This window comes from Tetrao urogallus (assembly GCF_951394365.1).
Source record: "Tetrao urogallus genome assembly, chromosome: 9".
Classification (NCBI taxonomy): domain Eukaryota; kingdom Metazoa; phylum Chordata; class Aves; order Galliformes; family Phasianidae; genus Tetrao; species Tetrao urogallus.
The window spans coordinates 21,376,437-21,402,583 of NC_136822.1; the positions used below are offsets into that span (position 1 = coordinate 21,376,437).

At 43.6% G+C, this 26,147-nt stretch overlaps 2 protein-coding genes across 2 annotated transcripts; both read left to right on the forward strand.

The window, feature by feature from the left end:
• Positions 1-3,304: 3,304 nt before the first annotated feature.
• SPTSSB (serine palmitoyltransferase small subunit B) lies at positions 3,305-3,547 on the forward strand (the record flags this gene model as incomplete). Its single annotated transcript, XM_079540040.1, has 1 exon — positions 3,305-3,547. The coding sequence occupies one exon, from the start codon at positions 3,305-3,307 to the stop codon at positions 3,545-3,547; it is 243 nt and encodes an 80-aa protein (XP_079396166.1).
• A 12,591-nt stretch (positions 3,548-16,138) lies between these two features.
• On the forward strand, positions 16,139-24,948 carry NMD3 (NMD3 ribosome export adaptor; the record flags this gene model as incomplete). The annotated part of the gene is made up of 15 exons (XM_079539749.1): positions 16,139-16,182; positions 16,261-16,395; positions 18,056-18,152; positions 18,475-18,555; positions 18,810-18,938; positions 19,485-19,575; positions 19,722-19,800; positions 20,087-20,183; positions 20,460-20,577; positions 21,183-21,328; positions 21,788-21,900; positions 22,808-22,880; positions 23,423-23,529; positions 24,316-24,386; positions 24,815-24,948. 15 exons carry the CDS (start codon positions 16,139-16,141, stop codon positions 24,946-24,948), a joined length of 1,515 nt encoding a protein of 504 aa, XP_079395875.1.
• Positions 24,949-26,147: the final 1,199 nt, after the last annotated feature.

Genomic DNA, 26,147 nt, shown 5'->3' on the forward strand with positions numbered 1-26,147 from the left:
TCAATGGGGTCACCCCAGAGTTATGTCAGCACTAAGAGGGACAAGACTGGTGCCTTGGAGAAGTCAGGACAGGCTGTCTGAGTAACAGCAGACAAAAAACCTCTGTCACAGTCAGATTACAGATGAGAACAGTTAAAGCCCATCTACAAATTCTTTATCCATATTTTTCAGTATCCAATGGACGTGGCTACCCATACTTCTAGTAGCTGAAATGACTTGCCCAGCTCCCCTGCAGGAATGTTTCCTTCCAGAGGAAATTCCCAGTGTGTGCATTTGGGCATATGTCCCTCAGCCCCCAGAGCTACAGGCCGAGTCCCCAAAACTCTGTCACACAAAGCAGAAAAGCTATAGCAAAGTACTTCACACTGGCATCTCTAAATCATACCACCCAGCACTGCCGTAGCACTGCGAATCAAGATTATTAGTACCATTATTCTTTATGTTAAGCGTGCCCTTAAATGAAACCTGGCATACTTTTTTGGGTGATGATTTATCTTTTCAGCTGCCCTAATCAGAGACGTGTGTCAGCAAGCAAGAAAATCAGGTTGCCACTTAGAGCAATAAAAGCTGCTTTACAGGTTTCTCTTCTTGCCTTTTTCCTTGGAGGTGAAATTGCTGAAAATAACTGGATCGTTGCTTAATGGTTTTATAAGCTGAATTCTATTCATTTTACTCATAGCTGGTGGTAACAGTCCCATGCCTTCTAAACAGGAAGGCATTTCCACAGCGCAGCTGAATACTTGGATTGAAATCTGTAGACAACTGAGTGCTAAGCTGAAGTTCTCTGAGAGTGCTTTATCTCCTCCTGCACTCAGTATTGTACTCTGAGGAATGTTTAGCACAGGACCCTTTCAACATGGAGCTCCTGCTGACTGCAGCTTTAATGTCATAGAGCCCTATAATGCTTAACAGCGCAAGCAGAAGCTTCTTTAGGACAAGTCCTGTTTAAAATGCTTCTGATAGCACTGCAGCTAACTGGTCTGGGTGGAAGGCAAGAGGTGTTGAGCTTTGGGGTCTGGCTCGTGCCTCAGCTGATGCAGAGGGGATACCTTCAGGAAAGGTATCTGTGCCACAGTAACACAGTGGGTTCTGGTATCTCACTATCTGAGCAGCTGGTTTAAGACAGCTTCTTCCTTCTCATCTATATTTTCCTTTTATAAATTATGCATCTAGAGCTGCATTATTCCAAGCCACCCCCCATGCTCCTGCTAACAGAGGAAGTCCGGGTGGTTAGGTGCAGCAAAAGTGTTTGTGGCGAGGACACAGACTGTAATTTGAACATCTTTTACTTATCTCAACCTCCATCATTCTTTTGGAGGTTACGCAGCCTGCACGCAGACAGCTCGTGCTGGAGGAGCAGGGCAGCAGGAGTCCTATTGCAGCGCGTGTTGCTTGGATCAGTGACCGAGATGAACTGAAATAAAGTCCTCAGGCTAGAGAAATTTAGCAAAATTGTATTGCTGTCTCTGGTATGAGTCAAGAGGTCTGCTGCTGATTTACTTCATGCTGCATTCATGTATCCCTCCAAAACAGCACCATCTCCTCAGTGACAGTGCTCAGCCTGCAGCCTGGTCCAGTATCAGTGCAATCAGCCTGGGGAGATGTTTTGTTATTTCGGCTCTTCCTTCTCGCAGTGAAGGGGGTCAGCTCTGCATGATGTCCGCGTGTGCATGTGCTGCTGTGGGCAGAAGGCTGTATCAGCCCACAACTCCTCCCCAAAACCCACAGCCCCAACAATAGCTTGGTGAGGTCAAGCAGCACAGCAGAGCCCTGCAGCTCTCCCTTGGTCAGGCTTAGCAAGTGTTTACCCAGAGAGATATGAGTTTAACTAGCACAGCTATAACCCCAGTGTAAATAGCGTAATCCTAGATAGCAGAAGAGGGCCCTTATCATCCTACCTTCAATCCTATAGGCAAGGGCTTAACCTCTTCATTGAAAAATGCTGCTCTTTCTGCAGAAGGTATAAATAGAGACACTCTTGGCTCCCAGTGAGTCACAGTTTGCCAGCTGTGTCATTTTTATTACAAGCTTTGCAATATTTACAGGGCTCTAAGGCCTCTCCTGAGTCTGGCCTTGCAATAATTTATCCGAATGGAATCATCTTCCATTCATACCAGGGCAGAAGCCCAGGGCAGACCTTTCTCCCCAGCCTGTACCCTTGCCACTGCTGGAGGTTTAAAATAGAAGGGCTGTGCCAAAGCACGCCAAAGCATGGAGGGAGCTGGTAGGCTTCCTGGAGAGGCAGCTGTTGCTCAAAACCTTTGCACATCAGTCCTGACCTAACGTGTCCGAGCATCTCTGTGCCTGGTGCTTTAGGCAACAGATTGCAGACCTAAGTGATGCGCTGGAAGCAGGACTGAAGTCTGTTGCTTCCTTTTGCCACGAGCTAACCTGTTTAATATGCATGTCCTTAAACTCAGCCCTGCAAAAAGCCTCATAAAGGAGTTCAGCCTTGTAGAGTTGCTCAGTGTTCTGTCCGTTTTCTTTAACTATGGTTTCAGCCTGAAATTAAGGATTATTCAAAATACTTCAAAACAACTTGTAACTAAAAAAAAGAGTGGAAAGCAAAGCTCATTTCCTAGTTAATACTTGCTCAGCCATTCTCCTTTGTGTGGAGATGGGAACAGTGAATGCATAATGCTATTACCTGAGAGTAAATTCCTTCCTAGACTTGTAAATTCCACTAAAAACTCTTTTAATCTGTAATGTACCTGAATGAGCTGGAAAAAAAGATGTAATTTGAGATGACTTTTCTCTCCTCTTTATTGCTTGTCTTTGCTTTATTCCCAACAGTTGCAGAGTAATAACAGATGATTATTAGAAGAAAGCAGTCTTTACAGAGCAGCCCTTTTAATTTCATCTTTGCTGCAAGGACTGAGAGCCTGCTGTCAGCACGTATGGAAGCTGGCCCAAAGCCTTCCCTTTTAAATGCCTCTTACCCTGACTTCCACCTGAACCCTGTGCCTTTGCAAGCTAATGCAGTTCTAATTCTTACTGTGCAATAAATAGCAAAACTCATAACCACCATGCAGGAACTGAGTGCCCAACTGATACAACTTGAGTAACTGCAGGCAGCAATTCCCAGAGCTGCAGGCTGTCTGCCTCCACCCCAGGGGAGTTGAGGCAGGTGTTGGTACCGATGCACTGCATTTAACTTTAATTTGTGTAACAATTACAGGCGGAATTGGACTTGCAATGATGGTCACCCCATCGGTTTTATCTCCGGGTCCTTTGTTCCACTGCAGCCACAATCTGAGCTTCTTATCATTACAGGTCACCGTCTCAGAACCACTGGAGCCTGGCGATGGATATTAAGCGTGTGAAGGACTATATCTACTGGCTGTACTACCAGTACCTGCTGATCACCTGCAGCTACGTGCTGGAGCCGTGGGAGCAGTCCATGTTCCACACCATCACGGTGACTGTTTTTGCAATGGTGGTGTACACGGCGTATGTCTTCGTCCCCATCCACGTCCGTTTGGCTTTTGAGTTCTTCTCCCAGATATTTGGGGTCCAGCCCGACAGCACGGTGTCCGTGGTGAACTGAACTTGGCTGAGCAGTGGCCAGCAGCTCTCGCAACATCTGAAATGCAACGTCTTCTACAACCTTGTGTATTTATTCTGAAGAAGTTTGGCAGTTACGAAAACACCATTTTCTCTTACAAAATACGGCTCGCTTAATCACCATAGCTGACAACCAGAATAATGCACTGCCCGCTGGCTGCACGGTGCTGGTTAAATCAAACCAGGCCAGCTTTTGCTGTGCGATAATGAAACACATCCTCTGGAATGCAACACTTCCTCGTGTTCCACTGCGTCACTCTAAGAAAAATAGTCATGTACCATGAATCCCCTGCATTCAAGAGCATCTTCTAGTCTCTAGCACCTCCAGGACTTAACTTCTTTGGCTTAACAGAAGGCAGGCAGTTCAGAATTACGTGGTTTTTACACTTCCTGCACCCTGATTTTGCCATATTGGCATATGGGAACAGCAGAGGCTGCTGAGGATGGCTGTGAGGAATGGTATTATGGAAAGACGTTCAGTCAACAGAGTACTGTGGCAAAATACACTGTGCTTCCCTTGACCCAAGTGAGTGAATGTAAGGAGATGAGTGAAACGCAGCACGATTTGAGTGCTGCTATCTGGTTATTGGCTACTGGATTTTAATGGATAAGAAATTAGAAGAGAAAGTGATATGACTATGAACTTGAATCCAGCTGTCTGCATGTGAGCTGCCGCATCTGGTTTTAGGTAGTCTAAATAAGATAGTGACAAATCAGCCTGTAGGTGATCTTGCAGTTTGCTGGAAATGATGCCAAGAAACTGAACGGGCTCTGTGTTGGTGCAGCTCTGCCACCCCTGAGAAAGGCTGAGCCGTCCCTTATTTCTGCTCCCGTTCACTGAGGCAAACAAAGTGCGGCACCAGGGGAAGATGATCCAGTAAGTAGAGTGGAAGTAATATTCTTAAAACTGCAGGGATGATGCCTGAGTGCTTCAAGAGATCTCCTTTATAAAGAAGAAATGAGATTTGTTTTAATTGCCTGCGAGACATCTCTCAAACAGTGGAAGGTTTGTTGGTTTTTCACTCTCCGTTTGAAGCAAATATCAATGCCAAATGATAAGTTATACAGTGCATGTATCAGCTGATGCTACTGTTATTAAAATGAGAAGCGTGAAATGTAAATAGCAGCGCTTTAAAGAATGATGCCTTCCTATGTTTGTTTGGAAACTAAGACATGTTTTGAAGGTTGAACAGATCTGAACATGTGTATGCAGTTTTTCAGAAAACAATAAAAATTTACTCTTTGGAAACAGTATTTCAGTGCTGTGGGCTCTTGCCGTGTGTTCTCCTTGCTCATGGGTACACTCACATTGCCAATACAAGCAGATCACTAAAGTGGATGAATTCCCTTGGGGCAACCACTGCCTTGCTTCAAATTAAGGCAAAGAGTGGCTGTAGGTGCTGGTGGCAACAGCAAATGAAGGCTATAGGCTTAAGTGAGAGCTGAAGGCTGGCTGTCCTTTTGTTAGCCAGCAACGGTTATGTACCAAGCTGCAATCACACTTAAGGGCACTGGAGGAGGTGGAAAGTATCAAGTACCCATGAAAAAGTCTATGAAAGCAGACTATGAAATAGAATAAGAGTAATAACCCGAACATCGGGGTGAAGAACGATTGGCCTAGCTAATTGGTGCTTGAACTGAAAATAGCTCCCAGTACCTATCCTCCAAAGATTCTACTTTTTAATTAGATAATGCGATGAAGCAAACGCTGTGACATCTCCCCATCAATCCCGTTTCCAATCACATCTCATTCTCTGATTTCTCAGAAAGGTTATTTGTTCCCACTGGCATCAAACACAACCTGCCTGCTCCAGCAGCACAAGGAAAAAAAGCTTTCTTGTAGGCATGCAAAGGCCTCATATCTCCAGCAGCACACGCCCCAATGTAGTGCTGCAATTTAAACATTTAACTTAAAGCAAACAGAACAAGCAAACAGGCAAAAGGGAAATTCCACTCATTTCTCATGGTGGGAGACCTGTAAGGCACTTCTCTTCCCTCTTAATCCTATTACTTGCATTCAGCAGGAGGTGCTTGGGAGATGGCCCTTGAAGCCTCACTTAACCAAAACCACTTTTTTTTAATGTATGTTATCAACTCGTTTACTAAATTTCAGTGGAGTTTTTGGGGCAGGGGGAATAGAGAAAGTAGAGACACTGCTGAAAATCCCCAAATCTTTTCACTCTGTAGCTACTTATTACTCAAAATGAGCAGGTTCCAGGGGGGCATCCTCAAAGCATGTGGGCACGTGGCAGTAAACAAAACTTTTTCTTTTTCTTTTCTTTTCTTTTCTTTTCTTTTCTTTTCTTTTCTTTTCTTTTCTTTTCTTTTCTTTTCTTTTCTTTTCTTTTCTTTTCTTTTCTTTTCTTTTCTTTTCTTTTCTTTTCTTTTCTTTTCTTTTCTTTTCTTTTCTTTTCTTTTCTTTTCTTTTCTTTTCTTTTCTTTTCTTTTCTTTTTTTTTTGCCAAATATAAGAGAGAGGAGGCAGGATAGCAATGTCCACAGCTTGAGACCATACCAGAGCTTAGGAAACACTGCCCCAGTTTTGAAATCCTTTTCCCCATAGGTGGAACCATTCATAACTTTAGAAGGCATTTTATCATCAGACTGCATCTGAACATCATGCAGAAGCACTCTGTGCTGCAACAGCACCCAGCCAGAGGACCAGGCATAACTCCTTTGGGAAAAGTGTAGTGATAGGCTGTGTATGAAAAACCTTGGTGAGGCTCTTTTCTCCTGCTTCATTATTTCTCCATTTTCCCCGTAGCTAATTGTTCCATTATTGCCCTATGCTAGTTGCAGGTCAAACTGACCACAGCAGCTGAAAGCCTTTACACCAAAAAAGGCAAAACATTAAGAGTAGACAGAACCAATTAAACAAACAAAGGCTGAAACAAAAACCCATTTCAGCTGCATTCACCCTGAAAGTACAAATGCATCATTAAATTAAGCACCGGGACATTTTGGGGCTCAGCGGTCAAGCACTATACCTCCCTTGTTTAAAATTCATTTTCTTAATTTCGTTTCATCAAAGCATGCATTTATCCTGCCTAAAGGTTTCCTGGCCAATTTCATGGCTCACCTCCCAAATCCATTGCAGAAGGTGACCAATGTGCACGTGTCCAGATAAGGAACCTCCAAAAGCACTTCCAAAGCCCTCCCAGGCAGCCTTTGCTGAAGGCTGCTAAAGAAAGTCTCCCTGGACTGTCCTTAGCTGGGGTCTCACATGAGATCTCATTACCTGCACAGGTCCAGCAGGGTTATTTCTACACTATTTGTTGTGTTTCTTCTATCACGTGACTCAAAATACAGAGCTTGAAATAGGGCAGCGTCTTGTAGACCCAAAGATGACACACCTTCATCTGGGCGTCCGATTTTAGCTACAGGATATCCCCTAAAAAATTAGACTCCATCTTTCTGAAATTCTGAAATCGTAGGGATGTGCAAGTAAATTTTTTTGTAAGCTTCGTCACAGCTGTTCTTTGACTCGTAAAGGGAAATCATCTCATCTCTGCAGTTGGAAGCTCTGCTGCACCGCACTGCAGGAGGCAGACGTTGCCCAGATGTTGCTCTCAGAACCCCGTGTGCTGTGCGCAGTCACAGGAGGACCCCAGATACAGCATCCCACGTCTTCCTCCCTGCACCACTTACCCAGGCAACGCTCCGTTTCAAGAGTTTCATTTCCCTAATTACTCAGCAGCTAGGAAAAACCTTTTTAAGCAGTGTTTCTCTAAGCACCCGGGGAGAAATCAGCAGACCCTGAGAGCCCACTTACACGCACAGAGCCGCGGAAAATGGTTGCCAACATTGGGCTGATCGTCACCAATGGACTTCTGCACCCCAGGGCAGAGATGTGGACAAGGGGCAGCGAGCCAGGCTGAGCTGGTGAAAATTGGAGCAGAAAAGGGTAATTTTCTAATTAAATATTACTGAACTGCTGAGGACTTGCACACATCCATGGAGAAGGATTACGTCCAATGCTGTATCAAAAGCAGTGCTGTCCTCACGTGTATCAGCTCCTACCCAAGTCATCTTCGTTATTTGCTCCCAAAATACCCAACCCCAGCTGTATCAGTAAGTCACTGCTCTTATCCCACCACAAAACATGTCCTGCATGGAGCCTACAGTCCTGTGTTTGGTAACTCCAGATATCCTCCTAGCAAAGATAAGGTAACTTACTTATCTGGATGCTGTGTGCACTGGGGTATTGACAGCAGCAGAGTTTGGTGATAAAATATGACAAATTGAGCCACTCCTCTCCTTTGTGGTCACCACTAAGCTCTCCTAAGGGACAAGGGCAGGTGGTAGCAGGCCTGCAGGACAGAGGGACACATCAGCTCCCAGTACTGCACCAAAGCAGGTGGGCTCCTCATTCTTCCCAGAAAGAGGAAATGGTCCGTGAGATGGGATGGATCATCAGACAAAGAGGACACAATATCACAATTAAAAGAAGACAAACCAATCATCTCTTCTGCCACTTGAATTACTTGGTGTCCATTAGCTTGCAGGCAGCTGCTCACGGTGTTTTCCTGCACAAGCAGCAGCAAGGGAACCAAAGCAGCTCCTTCACTATCTTCCCCTACACGCAGCGAGGAAAACTTGGCCCGTGCTAAATGAAGACAGCCTGGTTCAAAACATGATCATTTGTTCCTCAGAGTAAGCAACACTCCACCAGTGCACTCAAACATCCCACATTAGGAAAATCTCTCTCTGCAGCTTTCCTGGGAACACCCCAGCTCCAACACTATGATTCACGGGCAGAGGTTAGAATTAACTCTGACACTTTTGTCATCGTCGGTGTCTGCTCCACCCATGTTTCAGAGGTCCTTGCAGCAGTTGCTACATCACCAGCTGACAGCTGATAAATCATGCTGATGTTGGTGTTCCAACACAGCGAGCCCAGCGTGTCCCTGAGCTGTTACTGGGATTACTGAGGCCTCCTGAGGTGGGGATAAGAAGCTCTGAGCTAGAAGCAGGCTATAGAAATCATTCCACGTGGGATAAGCTTAGCTATCCTCCCCCGGTTATCAGGAGCCATTAGTCTTGGTTTAAAAGTGATATTTAAAAGATGCGTGTGCACCCTTTGCATAAGAATTGTGGAATCAGACACAGGCTGCTGCTGGTACTCAGCCAGGCAGGAGAGATAAGCCAAGAATGAGGGCAGAGTGGAAAGCAGAAGTATCCATGAGATGGAGAACAGGGTAAATCTGGCAAATCCATGAGAAAATTCAGAGTTTGCCTTCTCACAGTGACTGAACAAGGAGGGAAAAGAGAGGAAAAGCAGACGGTGTCAGGAACAGACATATGTCAGCTGGGGTGATGTTTCAGTTACTTCTTCTGACAGCTCCTATCTTCGCTTCCTAATCATGGAGCAGATCAGAAACATCTCATTATTTCAAGGTCATACTCGAGGATGAGTTAACACGCCGTGAATCTTGATCAGCTTCAGATGTTAAAAAATAAGAACAGGAAGAGGAGTTGCTGGTAAATGCGCATCAAGGAGTATCTGATGCAGGACAAATGAGTCCAAAGTCTGGATTGAGCCCTCCTAACAACGTCAGGAGAGGGCTGTGACAGCATTGCAGCAATGCAATTAAATATGGGGTGACAAGGCACAGTGCACGGCCTCACCCACAGCCTGGCAGCACAAAGAGCGTCTATCAGTTCTTCGCATTCCCCACAGCTGTGCTGCGCAACAGGAGAAGCCTGGTAGCCCACAGACATTAATTATTTGCCACCAGTGCAACTATTGAGTGATTTATGAAGCCACAGCTGGAAAAATGATGGTGCAAGGTGAGCAGATGCATCCAACTCCACTCATCCTGGTGCCTTGCCTGGAGGCAGCACGTGACGTTCACTGTGGGTATTTTACTCCATCCCAAGAAACCCTCACATCCCAAGAAAACCCCTCCAAATCACACATGAATGCCTTTGACTTCTCTTTCTAGTATTGCATCTCACTGCAGAACAAAAGGCACAGCTTGGTGAAATCAAGCAGCGTTAGCCCACTGCTGTGGTGCACACACCTACAGTCAGCACTGTTCAGCTGTCAGCACTGCAGTGTGGGGACACACCAAGGAATCCAAAGGCTCCCTACATTACAGTATTCACATCTGGACAGGCAAAATTAATTTGTAATCCACCAGTCCAGGTATCTCAGTATCCAGATGCTTCATACAGATATATTCTGGTGGCACTGAAACACTTTCAGAGTTCAGGGCAACCTCAGCTCTCTATCCTGAATTACTGCATCATGTAAAATCCACTCAATCCAAACATCAATACAAAAGAAGAGGACTAGGGCACTGAAGCAGGCATCTTTTAGCAACAGCCCAGGGTATTTGGCCTGTTTTTCACCACAAATATTTAATCAAAACTAGCATCACTGAGGCTGCTTTTTTATATAAATGCATGTGCTCTTAAATAAATCATGAGCTGCATACATTGGTAGCAGCTGTGGAAGTTTCCACTCACAAAGAGCACTCTACAGCCTGTGCCCTTACATCAGAAGTCCATCACACCGTAAGTCCACACACCATAAGTTTCAGTTTTGCAATTTTATAGCAAAGCAATACCTGCACAGACACCTTTTAATAAGGATGTGTCAGATCTCCCTGTCGTGCTTGTGCCAGCATGACAGGAGAGGTGGAAAGAAATATTCAACCCACTAAAATTGCAACACCTCTTCCTGAGAATTTATCTTGATGAATAATTATAAAATGCATACGCCATCATTGAAGCCTGGCACAAGAAAAAAGGGGGAAAAAAAAAGAAGAAAGGTCTAACTGCCATGACTTTACATTTGTCAAATCTGCTACTTTGGTAACGTCTTAGATTAAGCTGGCGTGATGCTCATTGCTAAAATGCTCTAGTGCTCTGGCAGAGACCTGAGAGGGCAGAGCACTCCATCCTCCTCTTCCATGTCTTCCTTCTATTTGGTGGGATCACTGTTTCTGTTTGTTTTAGCTTTTGTTTTAACCAATAGCATCTCCTTTCCTTTCTGCTCCTCCTCCCCTATAAGCCATCAATCTTTGGCTCTTCCAACCACTACTGGGCCTCCAACATTCATTCTCCTGCTGTTTCCACCCACACATCCCAACCAAAGACAGAGGATACCAGCTTGTCTCTAGAGCAAGCTGACCAAACTCTGTTCTGACTTTTTCTCTGCTTGGTTCTGTCTCCCGGCAGCGAGACTGAGGAAAGCCTGGGACACATCAACACCATCCACAGTTTTTATGCCCAGGTTTTTAACAGGCATGATGTGCAATCCATTTTACCTGTACATCACCCCCTTTATGTTCTCACCGAGGAGAACTCAAAGTGCTAACATCTGACAATGTAAGTTCTACAGCAAGACATGCATTTACCAATGGCAGTGCCCAGTGTTCTCACTGCCCTGGCTCCTCTCCTGGCAGCTCCAAGCCTCCGAGCACAGCACACCTTTCACCAGGTCTCCTTTAGCCCACTGATGCCTGTAGATGGTTATAGATGAAAATGAAAGATTACAAAAGGCGGATGGAAAGCAAACAGCTACTGTACAATAGTCTCTAAGATTCTTTTTATGACCCGATGAACAAATATTTACCCTTTTACAACAAATATTTCTGAGGTTCAGGTCTAGTGCATCCTGTTACAAGTAACAAGCAGTCCAGTAGTAAAGCTAGACTTCCTGGTTCCTGACTGTACTTTTGCTTAAAATTAAATCTTTGCCATGGCTGTACCTCAGCCCTGGTAAACAAAGCTGGACTGAGTGATGAGAACAGACACAGTCTTTCACACTAAAAGAGGAAGATGACAGTGAGAGGTGGGTAAGTTGGATAGAGCAATGGCAATCGGCAGCACCCTGCACAGGTTCTTGTATGCCAACCCCACAGTACTGTGCTCCTGAAAAGCAGTCTCCACAACCTCAGCAGAAGTGCCAAGTATTACAAAACAAGGGGGAATTAATCAGTAAAAAGGGTCTCTTTGACAATATAGTACATTCATAAAACACTGTAGAGGCTGAGGATGTCTTCCAGCATAAGACTGCTGGGCAGTAGCAGGACAGGTTTTAGCACACAGCTGGCACCTCGGGAGCATCCACACTGCTTTGACGTCCAGCAAGACTGAGAATTACCTCCCTCTGCTGACAAAAGACAAGCACTGACCCGTGGTGCTGTGGCACCCTTTGCACAGCCTCAGATCGACCTGCTGCTCTCTTCAACATTATTCAAGAAGGACATCCTCACTTCCAAACCATTCTGGATTGGATAAACCTTACGTGCAAATTCCACACAATGCATTACTTAATTAAAGGAAACTGAACCGCAGATACCTGCGTTGCAACCAAGCTCATTAAAGCTTGATGATGTAAGGCACAGGTTTTATCTAATGATCAGCTGCAGGTGGAGTGACACAATATGCAGATTCCTGCTGCAAAGCTATTTTAAAGCAGTTTCGTCTCAGATCTCTTTGTTCTTGCCTCTGAAGTTCAGCACTAATAATGTTTGTGGCTCACACTGTAAATTGGATCGCTAATTGGGTTCCTTAGAAGGAATTGAAGAAATAGGCAAAAAGTGGAAAATAATTGGAGCACTATCCCAGAACATTCAGTGCAGGTTATATCCCAGAAAGCAGTGCTTGGAACTGTCATGTCTCGGGAATTAGGTGATGTTATTCCTCCCATCCACAGCAGCCCTCGAGGCCACAGAAGACAAGCTGAGCAGCACCTCTTCCCAAACACAGTCTTGCAGGCACTGCATTGCTGAAAGTATTAGTCTGCAACTTCCCAGCTGCAACAAACAGGCCATAACCAGATGAATCCTCTACTGTAGAGGCAGAAACAGGGCTGCACAGGAGGAACAGCCTGCAGGAGATAAGAAAACGGCCAAGAACAGCAGCAATCCATGCAGAGGAAGCGAGGATGCCCTGCAGCCCAGCACACAGGAAATACTGCTGCATTTTGGGGGAGAAGATATTAAATACAGAAGCTGAAAGGATGTATCAACCTGCACACAGGCAAAGCACAGACTGCTGCCATAGAAGGCTTCCTCCAGCTCTCAGATGCCCTGCATCCTCAGCTGCTCCCTTGGCCACAGCCCCACTTTCATTTCCTCACTCTGAGCACTGAATAAGCTTTTGTTATTGGTCAGCTCTCTGAATGGAAACTACTTCAATCCTCCCAATTATTACTTGATGCAATAGGAAAATGAGTGAAATTGTTAGGAATGCATGCTTGTTTAGAACTTTGATAGCTAAAAGAAAGAGTTATTATCATCACAGTCCTAACAAAAAGTAAATTTGTCCATAGTTCCTATTGCACAGCCTTACCTGTGTATCCATGTATATTTTCACTATATTTCTAGTTACATCACTGCATTTTTATTGCTCACTTGCTAGCACCAAGCATCCTAGAAGCTGCACATGCTGCTCTGTATCCCAAATTTATTTCACAGCAAATATTAAAACCAAACTCGTTTAAAAACAGTGTGTTTGCTTTTGCTGGCAGGTTCTTCACCTGTAACCTGTTCGATGAAAAGAGTGGGCCAGAGCAGGCCAACTCATCCAGCACATGCTGCTTTCTGCTGGGAGGTCAGAGCAGCTCTGCAAGGAGCCCCAGAGGCTTCTCTGGGAGCTTCACGGGCTCCTTCCCTCGATCCAGTTTATATGAGGGAACAGTGACCTCAGGCGGTCTGTTAAATTTACCACAGGATCACCTTTCGCATGAATTTTTCATCTCTGCTTCTTCCACTTACTGAAGTTCCTATTGCAAACGAAGGCTCTGCAGCCAGCTGTTGTGGCTGGCACAGCTCCACCAGCACTGCTCTGGCTTTGGGCACATCCAAGCAAACCACGTACAGCTACTGACTCAAGGGGCCAGTCATCTGCCTGTAAGAACATGAGCAAACCTGCATTCAAAGTGTTTATAAATGATGTGCTTTCTCCCCCCACACGGCACGCAGATCCTTTCCAAGCTGTGACTTCGGCTGAGTTCAGAAGCTCAGAGACTGAGCAGTACTTTCAAAGGTCAGATACAAACTCTATTGCACACGGTAGGATAAACACATCTTGATTTGCATCGTCCATATAATTCAGCTGTCAGTGTGCACGCTGGTTCAATATTTGCATCACCTAATGAGCAGAAACAAAGCATAACGCAGCGTAGGCTGAAGCAGCGTGCTTAGGTAACATTACATAAAGAGACCCTAAGGATTATGATGGAAACAGCAGAAAACTTTCATCTGGCATAAATATTTTGTTCTCGCTGAAGAACAGCAGAAGGAAGGATAAGAAATGATTGCAAACTGAATGTGCTTTCCAGCAGGGTACAATTCCAGCAGATGCCTACATTCACCAGACAGCGCCTTACTAGCAACAACTCCTGGCTCTTTTCTACTTAGATTTCTACTGGCTTTTTATGCATATTTTAATTGGTTTTGGATTCTACAGCAAATTAGAAGAAACTGAGATATTTAAAACTTCACTGTATGTTCCACTGTAGCCTCAGCCTTTGGAGAACGTTTCAGAAGAGATGTGCACAGAGATGGGATGCAAGGGGACAGAAACTTGCAGGTCTGGGACACTGCAGAGCAGTGGCACTCATACACCTCTCAAGGACTGACTGAGGCCACGAGAACACTCACCATAGGAAATAATGACTTTTTATTGTGTTCCTTCTGTGCCATGATGAGGACATCACTTTCAAGATGCATTAGTGGCTTAAGTAATACCCTCTGAAACGTTCCTGCGCCTAATTGTGACCTGAGGAGCAGCCAGCTGTGATCTCCCCATTTGAGCAAGTGGAGCTCCATGCAGACACAGATGCAAAGAAAAAAAGGTGCAACAAAAACCTGCGCACACTCCTTGCCATGCTTCAGGCCTGCAGGAACCCTGCGGAGTAATTAACAACACGCCATGTGCTGCAACGCCACGTCAGCTTCAGACAGCAGCAGTCACAGAAGGAGAAGCACCGTTTTTCACCCTCACCCATTCCACTCTCAATCATTACTACTGGAGTAGCTGGGAGGGGAGAGCTGACAGTTTTATCACCCAAGCTGCCAGAATGCACAGAGCCTTCTCGAAATTCACGGCAGTGCCTGCACATTTCCATAACTCCTGTAGCTCCTGGGTGAAAAGGGAAATTAAATGGAGCTGTGAAAACTGCAAAGAAGCTCAGAGGAGCAAAACTGGTGTCATTGTGAGAAATCAGCTAGCCCAGCAAAGGAGGATGTGCCAAAATGGAAAAAAAAAACAACCAACCAAGTCAGGCAGTGTGACAGCCTGTGATTTTCAGTCCCCAAAGCAACTCTTCCTGTCAGGATACCATCACGTTAAGCAGACCACGTACAATGTGTTGATGCAATTCTGCTCCGTTTTTTTCTGCTGCATAAAAACGAATTGCAGGAATCAGAATCATGGAATGGCCTGTGTTGAAAAGGAGCACAATGCTCATCCAGTTCCAACCCCCTGCTGTGTGCAGGTCACCAACCAGCAGCCCAGGCTGCCCAGAGCCACATCCAGCCTGGCCTCAAATGCCTGCAGGGATGGGGCATCCACAGCCTCCTTGGGCAACCTGTTCCAGTGCCCCACCACCCTCTGGGTGAAAAACTTCTTCCTAATATCTAACCTAAAGAAAACCAACGCTAGCCTGAAACCATACATACTTTAATGTCTTGACAATTCCGTGAGGAGCTCTTATTTGATGGGAATGGTTGGTTATTGTAAACCATGCGTGGAAGATAAGACAAACATTCCATACCAAGTCCTCCTTGTTTGATAATGACTTCAAACCAAACCACTGCTGCTGTGATCCAGGGTGAGTTTAGGTTGGATATCAGGAAAAACTTCTTTACAGAAAGGGTTGTTAAGCACTGCAATGGGCTGCCCGGGGAGGTGGTTGAGTCACCACCCCTGGATGTACTTAACAACCCTTTGGATGTGGTGCTCAGGGACATGACTTAGCAGAGGGTTGTTAGGGTTGCATGGTTGTGGCTGGACTTGATGACCTTCAAGGTCTTTTCCAGCCTGAGCAATTCTATGATTCTGTGATCTTCAGGCAGGCAGGCTGATTGTAGCTCCCGGCGACACAAATTCACACCGCAGTGTGCGAATTAAAAAAAAATTACTTTTTCAACTAATCCTATTACAAACGATAAAAACTGTGACACTGACACAAACCAGCAGAAGACAAAAAGTTGGAAAGAAATCTTTGACTGGGGAGTTTCGCCAGGAGAAACCACATCACATCCTGACGCTGGATCTTTATGAGTATATACAACAGCGATTTAAACACTTCTTTCACGGAAACAAGTTAATTTTTGTTTTGTTTTGTTCTGTTTTTTTGGGGGGGGAGACCTCTCAGACCCCCTCAGCTCCCACCGCCGCACCACGACGCCGCCATGCGTTTCCTTGAACTGAACTCATTCAGATGCACGCACGGCGGCGGCTCCACAGCGCCCTCTGGCGGCGGCACTGCCGCCATCCCTGCCGCTCTCCTCCCCTTCCTCTCCCGCCCGGAACCCGGCACTGCCTCCCTCCCCGCTCCGTGCCGTTCCCAGGCCGCGTGTTCCCGCTGCCGGCCGCCGCGTTCCCCGCTGCCCATGGAATACCTGGCGGCTCCCGCAGCTCCCACGCAGGGCAGCATGTGAGTGGAGAAGCCGGGCTCGGGATGACCCAGACGGGGGCTGCTGTCGTTGACTCTGTTCTGCTCTCTGTCCCACAGCCTCTGCTGCCACTGCGGCGTGCCCATCCCGCCCAACCCGGCCAACATGTGCGTGGGATGCCTGCGGGCACGCGTGGACATCACGGAAGGCATCCCCAAACAGCTCGGCGTCAGCTTCTGCAAGCAGTGCGAGAGGTGGGGGCCGCGCGAGAGGCGTGGGAGCTGAGAGCTGCGCTGCCACGTGCCGGGCTCGGAGCGCTGCTGGGTGACGCCGTGCTTTGTGGGCAGTGGCACTGAGGCCTTCAAGGGTCCCTCCGGACATAAAACGGTCTCTAATTCCAATAACGTACATCGGATATGCATGCAGTCAGGGCTATCAGCCGATGGGAAACCCTGCAGCTCTCACTTGCTTTCCTGAATATGATCAAATGTGATAAAATAGCCCTTGCATCATCCACTCAATTCTGAGTGGTACATCCAATATTCTGCTCCCCCCCCCCTCAATTTGCAGTGTTACATCCAATATTCTGCTTCCCCCATTCAACTCTGAGTGCTATATCCAATATGCTTAACACCCCCCCCCATTCAATTTGCAGTGTTACATCCAACATTTTGCCCCCAGCCCCCTCAATTTGGAGTGTTACCTGCAATATTCTCCCCCCTCTCCCTCCCCCCAATCAGTTTTGAGTGTTACATCCAGTGTTCTACCCCCATCAGTTTCTTTTTGGGATTGAACACTATAGAGCACAGTCTGCAGGTCAAGGGAGGTGATCCTCCCCCCCTATTCTGCCCTGGTGAGGCCACATTTATTGTATTGTGCCCAGTTCTGGGCTCCCTGGTTCAAAGAGGATAGGGGTCTCCCAGAAGGAGTCTAGCAGAGGACCCCAAAGATGGTGCAGGGCCTGGAGCATCTCCTGTGTGAAGAAAGGCTGAGTAACCTAGGGCTGTCCAGCCTGGGGAAAAGAAGACCGAGGGGGATCCGATTCATGTTTATAAATATCTGGAGGGAGGTGGGAAGCAAAGCAGATAAGGACAGGCTGTTCTTGGGGCTGCATAGCGATAGGACAGGGAGTAGCAGCCTAAAAGTTGAAGATAATTCCATTTAGACAAGTGAAAGAGCTTCTTTTCAGTAAGGGTGATGGAGCACTGGAACAGACTGCCCAGAGAGGTGGTGCAGTCTCCTTCTATGGAGCTATTTAAGATCATCTGGATGCCTGTCTGTGCAACCTGCTGTAGGGAACCTGCTTGAACAGTGAGGTTGGACTTGATTGTTTCTCAAGGTCCCTTCCAATCCCTGCAATTCTGTGATTTTTTGCTGTGTAAGTTGAAGAAATTTATCACCCTGCCATACTGCAGGCAGACTGCAGGTGCCAGCATCACACCAGCTTTGGTACTGCCACACACTCAAATCTGTCAGTTATTTGGAGATGGTTTTACAGCTGAGGGGTCAGTGTGGATGTGGAAATCATCCTTGTGGAAATCTTTGGGATGTTATTGAAGTGAAATAGTACGCAGACAGCTGTTGAGCCAGTAACAGCATACTGTAGGTGTGTTGGTTGCTCTTTTTACCCACTGCATTCATCTGTTTCTTTTATGGAAGTAGGAAGGTGTTATTTATGGCCAGGAAGTTTGAAATGAATGACATTGTGGTCTCTGAAAGGAAAAAGACAGCAAATTGGTGAGGGTGGCAAAAAAAAAAACGTAAATGCTTAAATCTTGTTCTATCAGGGAGGCTGAAGTTGGAGGTGCATGCCTGGTGTTCACATTGAAAGTTTGGGAAGTAGTTTCTTATCTTTTGAATGACGTGGTTTGTTGAAGCCACATCATATGCCTCAGTGTGCTTTTTTTATTACAGGTATCTTCAGCCCCCAGGAACTTGGATTCAGTGTGCCTTAGAATCAAGAGAGCTTCTTGCTTTGTGTCTTAAAAAAATTAAAGCTTCACTTAGCAAGGTGGGTAATGAATTTATTAGTCTTTCACAACGTGTCTGTTAGCACGACATAAAGTAAAATCTGGCTAACTCATACTGGGTTTCATTCTTCCAGAGTAGCCATTCGTGTTGGTATAGGGGTTATTAAGTGAGTGAGTATCTGTAGTGAGCACAGATAATAGCAGTCTGATCTCATACAGTGCATTGGAAGAGCAATGAGCTAAACCATAAGCTTGTGTTTTCTGTTAGCTAGAGCTGCTCATTCTTAAGGCTGAGCCCTGTGTTTTCTGTTAGCTAGAGCTGCTCATTCTTAAGGCTGAGCCCTTGTTTGTTCCCACTTGCAGGTCCGGCTGATCGACGCAGGCTTTATTTGGACTGAACCACATTCTAAGAGATTGAAGCTGAAACTGACTGTTCAGAAGGAGGTAACAGAAGTGTAGCAATCTGTGTGCAGGGTTTTTTTAAAGCTTTTGTGGCAAACAGTATCCTTGTTATTGGTTTGGTTTTTTCCTGCTGTTTAGATAAGTGGTTCTCTCCAATAAAATACAGCATGTGTTTAATGGCTTCTCTTGACAAAATGTTGATTTACTTAAACTTCAATTGTGATGAACCCAAATGGCAAAATTTGAAGAATGTTATCAGCTGTCCCCATAAAACTGTCAAAACTTCTGTTTTGCAGGTGATAAATGGAGCAGTTCTTCAGCAAGTGTTTGTGGTGGAATATCTGATTCAGTCGCAGATGTGTGAAGACTGTCATAGGATTGAAGCTAAGGATTTCTGGAAAGCTGTGGTTCAAGTCAGGCAGAAGGTAGAGGCAAACTGAGTTTTTACTTTTTGATGGCAGTGCAATAACGCAGAGAAATCTTTGAATACTTTCTGATTTTCTCAGGAAAAGGTGTGCTTACATTTGGCTACTGCCACAGTAATAAGTTTGGCCATTTTTCCTTCTGGTTTTAGTTCAGAAATCTTTTTTTCTGTTGTCCAGTATTATTAATATGCCCTTTTATAAGTGATGGCTCGCAGATGGATCTTACGTGAATTTTTGTATATCCTTCCTTCTGTATTTTAAGGCACTGCTGGAAACAGTGGAGCAGATTGTTGATAAATATTTAAATCTTCTTTAAAGAAAAAAGATATCTGTAGCAACAGGCTGTGCAAAAAAAAAAGAAACAGAAGGCTTAAATAATTTGGTATAAATAGAGCACATCTCTGAAGTCTTTTTGGTTGGGATAGACTTTGGACTCTTCCTTCTGTAGATCATCTCTTCATATAAACATTTATTCTCCAGCAATTCTGCATTTGCTCCAGGTGATTCTTAAATGACTTTGATGGATTTATTTTGGCATTGTTATAGACTCTGCACAAAAAGACTTTCTACTATTTGGAGCAGCTGATTTTAAAACACAGGCTTCATCAAAATACACTTCGCATCAAGGAAATCCATGGTAAGTGAGGTGGCTTGTTAAGCTGGAGATAAAATAGACAAACCTGGATTATGTTGCATTAATAGCTGTGTGTGGGTAACCAGAAGAATGTTCTTTTCAAGTGCATTGCATAGATATGTTCATCAGGCTTTTTTTTTTTCTTTCAGATGGCCTGGATTTTTATTATTCTTCGAAGCAGCACGCTCAGAAGATGGTAGACTTTCTTCAGTGTACAGTTCCATCTAGGTACGTCATTGACATCTATTGCCCTCCCCAAAAGCTTTTGGGAAGTAGCTGTTATCCCTCATTTTAAACAGATTATGTGAGAACTCTGTGTTCTGTTCAATAGACAAAGCCCCTTGTGCAGAAGTCTCATGTTTTGTGTTGGGGTATTGTGAAACTATCCTTCATGAATTTTTGTAATTCCTTCATGAATTTGCTGTTTGTAGCTGTGTCCAGCTCTTAGTGCTGGTTATCTTCTCTCCCAAACAGTCTTTTTTGCTGCTTGAAGCTCTATTTCTATGTTCTTTAGGTCGAAATCATCCCAGCGCTTGACCTCACATGATGTTCACAGTAATGTCTACAACTACAAAAGCACTTTCTCCGTGGAAATTGTTCCAGTATGCAAGGTAGTTTATTTCTGTTTCATCTCCAGGGTACTGTATGAAGTGGCAGGAGTTTGGTATTACTGACAGAGACATTATTTATTTTATGTTTGGGGGACAGGAGGGTTTAGTCCCCAAGTGAGCTTGGAACTTAGCTAGCAGGTATTGTCAAGTTATTGGAGGATGTTGGGTGGGGATCTGAAAATCTCAAATTTGAAAATCCATGTTTCTGATTTCTTTAAAGGCTTGATTAAAAATTAAAGAAATGTGAACTTTAAAACATGTTCTCTTTGCATGCAGGACAATGTTGTATGTCTGTCACCAAAACTGGCACAGAGCCTTGGTAACATGAGCCAGATCTGTGTGTGCATTAGAGTTACAAGTACTGTCCACCTCATTGATCCTAGCACTCTGCAGAGTAAGTTGTGATTTTTTTCTGCAATATGGCAAGGTGTTGAAAATCTGCTGGCAAAATTATTTACATAAAATCTTGTATTTTTGCACCTTATATAAGTATATATCTTATATATCTTATATAAGTTATAAAAGTATTTGTGCACTCGTGACAGAAATTGAATAGCAAACAAAGACCAAACTCTTCTCTAAACCTAATTTCCTTTGTGTCCTAGGAAAATCTGCAAGGTCAGTACTAGGTTTGTGGATGGTGTAGGGCTCTGCCAAGCACTTGGATTTGTCAGGGACGTGCCTCTCAAATGAGAAGACCTCTCTGTATTTATTAATGTGTATGTGATGCAAAATACCTCTGATAAGGCTACATCCCAGGAAATGATTTGTGTGCATAAAAGACTGTGCTTCAGACACGTGAGATGTGACTTGTCTGTCACAGATCATCAGCTGCTGTCACAGCCAGAGTTTACCATATATATTGTGTCCCAAATAGTTTGTTCTCATAACAGTCTTGAACAGAATGCATTGTAGTTGCCTGTGTTTTGGTTAATGCTTCGTTTTAATTATCTGAAAGAAACTTTCTCCCTTGTCTTTGCTGGTTCTTGGTTTTTCCAGTTGCTGAAATTGATGGAAATACCTACTGGCGCCATCCTTTCAATAGCTTGTTCAACCCAAAACAGCTTGAGGAATTTATTGTTATGGACATCAATCGAGTTCAAGAAAAGAAGAAACCTGCAGGTGCAGGGGCAAGATCAAATAAAGTAAGAGTTCCTGTGGATGTTGTTTTGTTTGGGAGATTATGGAGATGTCAGTTCCACTTTTAAGTTATTTTCTTTTGAAGAGTTTAAACCCTACTTGTTAGTGCCACCACAGAAATCATTATTTTATACTAGCTTTGCAACTCTTCAGTTACTGTTCTTTTTTCTGAAGCATAGAAACTTTTTCTTTTTTAATCAGAATTAGTGAACAAGAGTCAACTGCTTTTTCTCATTCAAAAGGATAAAAGTAATAGAAAGTTACAAAGTAAACAAGTGATTACCCTGTTTATTAGTTTTGTAAAGATGAGAAAATAATGGTAGCAAGCAGTATGTTGGCTTTCTGTGATAGAAAGCTTAATTGCAGCTGTAGTTTAACACACTAATGTAGCAGTGCAAATGTTTTAACAGCACAGAAGGTTAAGCTGAGTTTATTACAAGCATGTTTATTTTTCATTCCTCAAGCACACGCTGGCTGAAGCCTGGGTAAAGAAAACCTCGGAGCTGAGTACAGACCATCAGTATTTCTGCTGCACTCACTTGGGACACATTCTAAATCCTGGCGACCTTGTCTTAGGGTCTGTTCTGTTTCTTGGTTTTGATTTAAATGAGCCATTCCATAGGAGTTCGTGTTTGAGCCTCGCAGCAGGAATTTTGGTGTTGGCCTTGCACTGGAAGCTTGAAAGGTTTCTATGTGTGGCCGTGGAAAGGAAGTTTTGAGTCTCTCAGGAGCAAACACGAAAGAAAATACTGGTATCTGATGACTTAATTCTATTCTTAATTTGCTAGGGAGCTGGAATGGTTGTTTCAGTTCATACTGCTGACTTGGATTCTGTACGTGCCTGTGTATTATCAAGAAAGTTGTGAATTTCCTAAATGAGATCTGCAGAAGGGATAGAATCTTTCATCTTGGCTATGAAGAGATAGATGGTTATAATACAGTAAAACTTCTAGCAGAACTCATGCCATAAAACTAGCTGCTAGTTGACTTCTAAAGTGAGATGAGAATAACAGTGCAGACACAGATGAGAGATTTTGAAAACAGTAGGCAAGATCAAAGTAAGGTGAAGGCATATGACCTTTTTGATTAAATGTGAGTATTGCATACAAATGTGAATGTTTTTAAGATGGGGCTTGGTCAGTGATTCTCAAGTAAATGGGAATAAACATGAATATTTTGAAGGCAGCAGAACCTCAGGGGTGTGTGTAGGTTCATGAGGCTGGTGAGTGCAATGGTGCTACTGAACAGAATGTGGGGACAGCAGCTTGCTCTAAGAGTTCCTCAGTTATGACAAGTGCATATTGTTGTGGATTTCTTCTTTTCTCTGTCCTTAGTTTGGAAACATTCATTTTTCTGAGTAGCTATAACTGAGACTATGATCTTTAATGCAGACATTACATTTGCTCTTTAATACTAGCATATAAAACCTTGACTTCGTTTTTCTGTACTTAAATATAAGTATGAACTACCTGTTTTCATTTTAGATTTGACTTGGCCAACTGTAACTTGAACGACGAGTTTGTGAATAAGATGAGCCCACACAACGTCCCTGACGTGGTAAGATCATTTTCTTTCTCTGTACAGATTTCTCTGCATTGCTCAGGAAAATCAAGTGGCTTTATATCAGATGCACACTGGTTGCCTGGTGCTCAAGGAAGGAAATGTTAATGTTGAAATTTGAATGGAATCCAATCAGTGAGAATTAATTTCTCACTACTTATATTTTAGAGTGGTGTTTAAATAATACATTTACCTTAACCTGCCTTATTCACTACTGTTCAGATTACCCTGTGTGGTGAAAACTCTTACATCTCCAGGGTATGCCTCTTCAGGAAATAACAGTTTCCAAACACTTTGGTTTGAATTGAAAAATGCTGTGTGAATTCTATTTAAAACTTTTTAGTGCCAGACAGCCAAAAGTGCAGGTGTCATATGTTACTGTCTGCAGTTTGTTTGTAAGACTGAGTCTGCTGTTTGTTCTGATGTTACAGTTGCCCAAATCTAGACTTGGGTGTTGCTTTGGTTATTTTTTTAAAGCATGTCGTGAGTTGCATATTATGGTGTGTGTGCATGTAAATATCTGTGGGTTTCCACTGTAGGTATTGATAAAGAAGAGCTACGACCGTGCCAAGCGCCAGCATCGCAGAAACTGGAAACTGAAAGAGCTGGAAAGAGACAGAGAAGGCATGGATACAGATGATGAAAGGTATCAGCCACGAAGTTTTGAAGTCCTTTCTACCTAGGATAGCATGCTAAGCCTGAAAATACCATTTACCACTCTCTGCTAAGGATAAAACCCCCAGCGTAATGCCCTACTACTGTTACAGGGGCACAAGCAAATGCTGCTGGTTCTGTAGGGGTGTGATGATGGCTGATAAAATAGGATAGGTTCTAAACAATACAGTCTTTGCATCTTTCCTAGTGCAAGAAGTGCTTTAAACATATCTATGCACCTTACTTGTGCTTTCAGAATATTCTATCTTGACTGCTAGGTTTCAGGGAAGGCGGATACTGAGGTGGCTGGTGGGGGGTCAAGGAATGAACTAAATCCTGAATCTTAAAGATAACCCTGCAAACAGATTTACTCATTTACATGAGGCAAATGATGAATGTCAGAGCTATTGTGCCTTATGGCTGCTGGTGTTTTTAGCTAAGGGTTGCTTTTGTGAAAACATGTTTGTCATTGTTCCATGGCAAAGCTGAAACAGCAGCCGATAACAAATAATGTCTAACTGAGTAGGAAAAAGGAGGCAATCAGAGTTAAATGAGGACAGGCAGTTTACATATATTTTGGAAACGAGTAGGTGCTAACAGTAATCAAAGTAAAATGAAAAAAAGGCAGAAAGAATGAGTTGACAATGTAAGAATGTTATCAGAAGGCACAACTGAAGGACTGCAGTCCTTTCTTGGAGCTTTTTTCTTTTGATTTGTTTTTATAAATTTGCATAAATGCAAAGGGAAAGTGAGTAAATACGTTAAACCTCGTTTACAGACAATACCAGGACTTCCTTGAAGATCTGGAAGAAGATGAAGCCATAAGGAAAAACGTCAACATTTACAGAAGTAAGGCCTCTTTTACGATTGAATTGCATGTAATTTGATCATAGCTATTTGAGCAAAAATATTCTTGCTGAAGCCCTGTATTTGGATCTTTGAACTGCTCATTCTTGGAGTAATGCTGTAATGTAACAGCATGAGGTATTGCTCACTTGCACTGAGTGATGCTCATGTCACTTGCTTACCTTTAACATAAGATAAAAGCCTTTTTCCTGGACTCTCAAAACCTGTGCTGGGTAAAAAACATGATGATTAACTTGGCATCTTCCAAGAAGGCAAGTGTTATTCTTTGGAGTTGGGTTTTATGGGGGAGTTTGTTTGCTTGTTGCATGTTTTCAGTCACTTGGGGTTGTTCAGGTTGCTCTGGTTTTCTTTTCTTTTGCTTAGCTGTTCGGGCTTTTTTTTGTTGATGTTTTTTTAATTGATTTTTTTAGATGCAGACATTCCAGTGGAGAGTGACACAGATGATGATGGGGCCCCTCGGATCAGTCTGGCTGAAATGCTGGAGGATCTCCATATTTCTGAGGATGCCACTGGTGGGGAAGGAGCAAATATGCTGACAGAATAAGCATAGTGCATTAAGCAGTGCAATTAGTATTTGCCTGGGGAGGAAAATGTACCCCATATAAGCAAACATGAACTGTGATCACATGAATATGGAAAGTAATGTTTTATCTACAGCCATACCTCTAAATCACATTTCTGAATTGATATTTCATATATAATTATCTAGAAGATCAGTGACTGCAGTTAAGCTTCTGTGCAAACACTATCATATGAGTTCCACAAGTTGTTCTCATCTCTGAGTGTTTTCTCCTTGCAACTTCTTGTAAGGTAAAGACCAGGCGACTAACTTCAGTTGTATCCACTGAGAATGTTAATTGTTCTGCTCCTAAGACTGCTAATAAAGCAAAATGTCCATCAAGAGAGATTTTGTTCTGGTTTGCTACACTTGTAGGTACAATACCTTACCTACTCTTTATTGTTTTCATTTATTTACCTGAAATGGATTTTTCCTGTCTTAATCTTTTTGGCACAATGCTTTATTGAAGACTTTTATTATGATGACAGTTTATTCCATATAACAGTATTTTGGGGAGGTTCAAGAGTTTTCTGATGCTGTCAGTAAGGGAATTCCAAGTATTTGTGTAATGTACACAAAAACGCTTTGTTGTGAATTGATTGAACATGCAGCCCACAATCAGAAAGATTTGAGACTTCTTTTAAATGGTAATGAATATTGTATTGTACTGTATTTCATGCTTGTATCAGTGGATTAAATGCAGTTTGCATAATCTCTGATTAATACACTGAGAGATACTATACATAAAGATTTTTTTGTCTCAGAGTCTGCCTGAGTTTTCGCAGGTAATAAACTGGTTGGACAACAATTGACTTCTCTTTGTGTCTTAATCTCATTCCAGATATATACCATGAATCACCTCACCTCTGATAACTGGAGCAAGATATACACCCAGTATGAACTGTGAATAAACCATACAAATGTTTTTGTTCCATCATTATTTAAGTAAATGTTAAAATGAAATTTATCTCTGCTGTAAACCCAGATAGAACATAAGCATTATACTGGAACATTACGTGCTGATGGTGTGTTAAAACTTCTGGTTTTAATTCTGTTGACTGAACTGGTGGTGTGCCATAGAAGGCAAGGGGGAAAAAATGAAAATGTGGAAGGTCAGCTTTGATGTAGTAAAATTCTGAGCCTGCCATAGGCATTGCTAGCAGCTCAGCCATCCTGCAGAACTG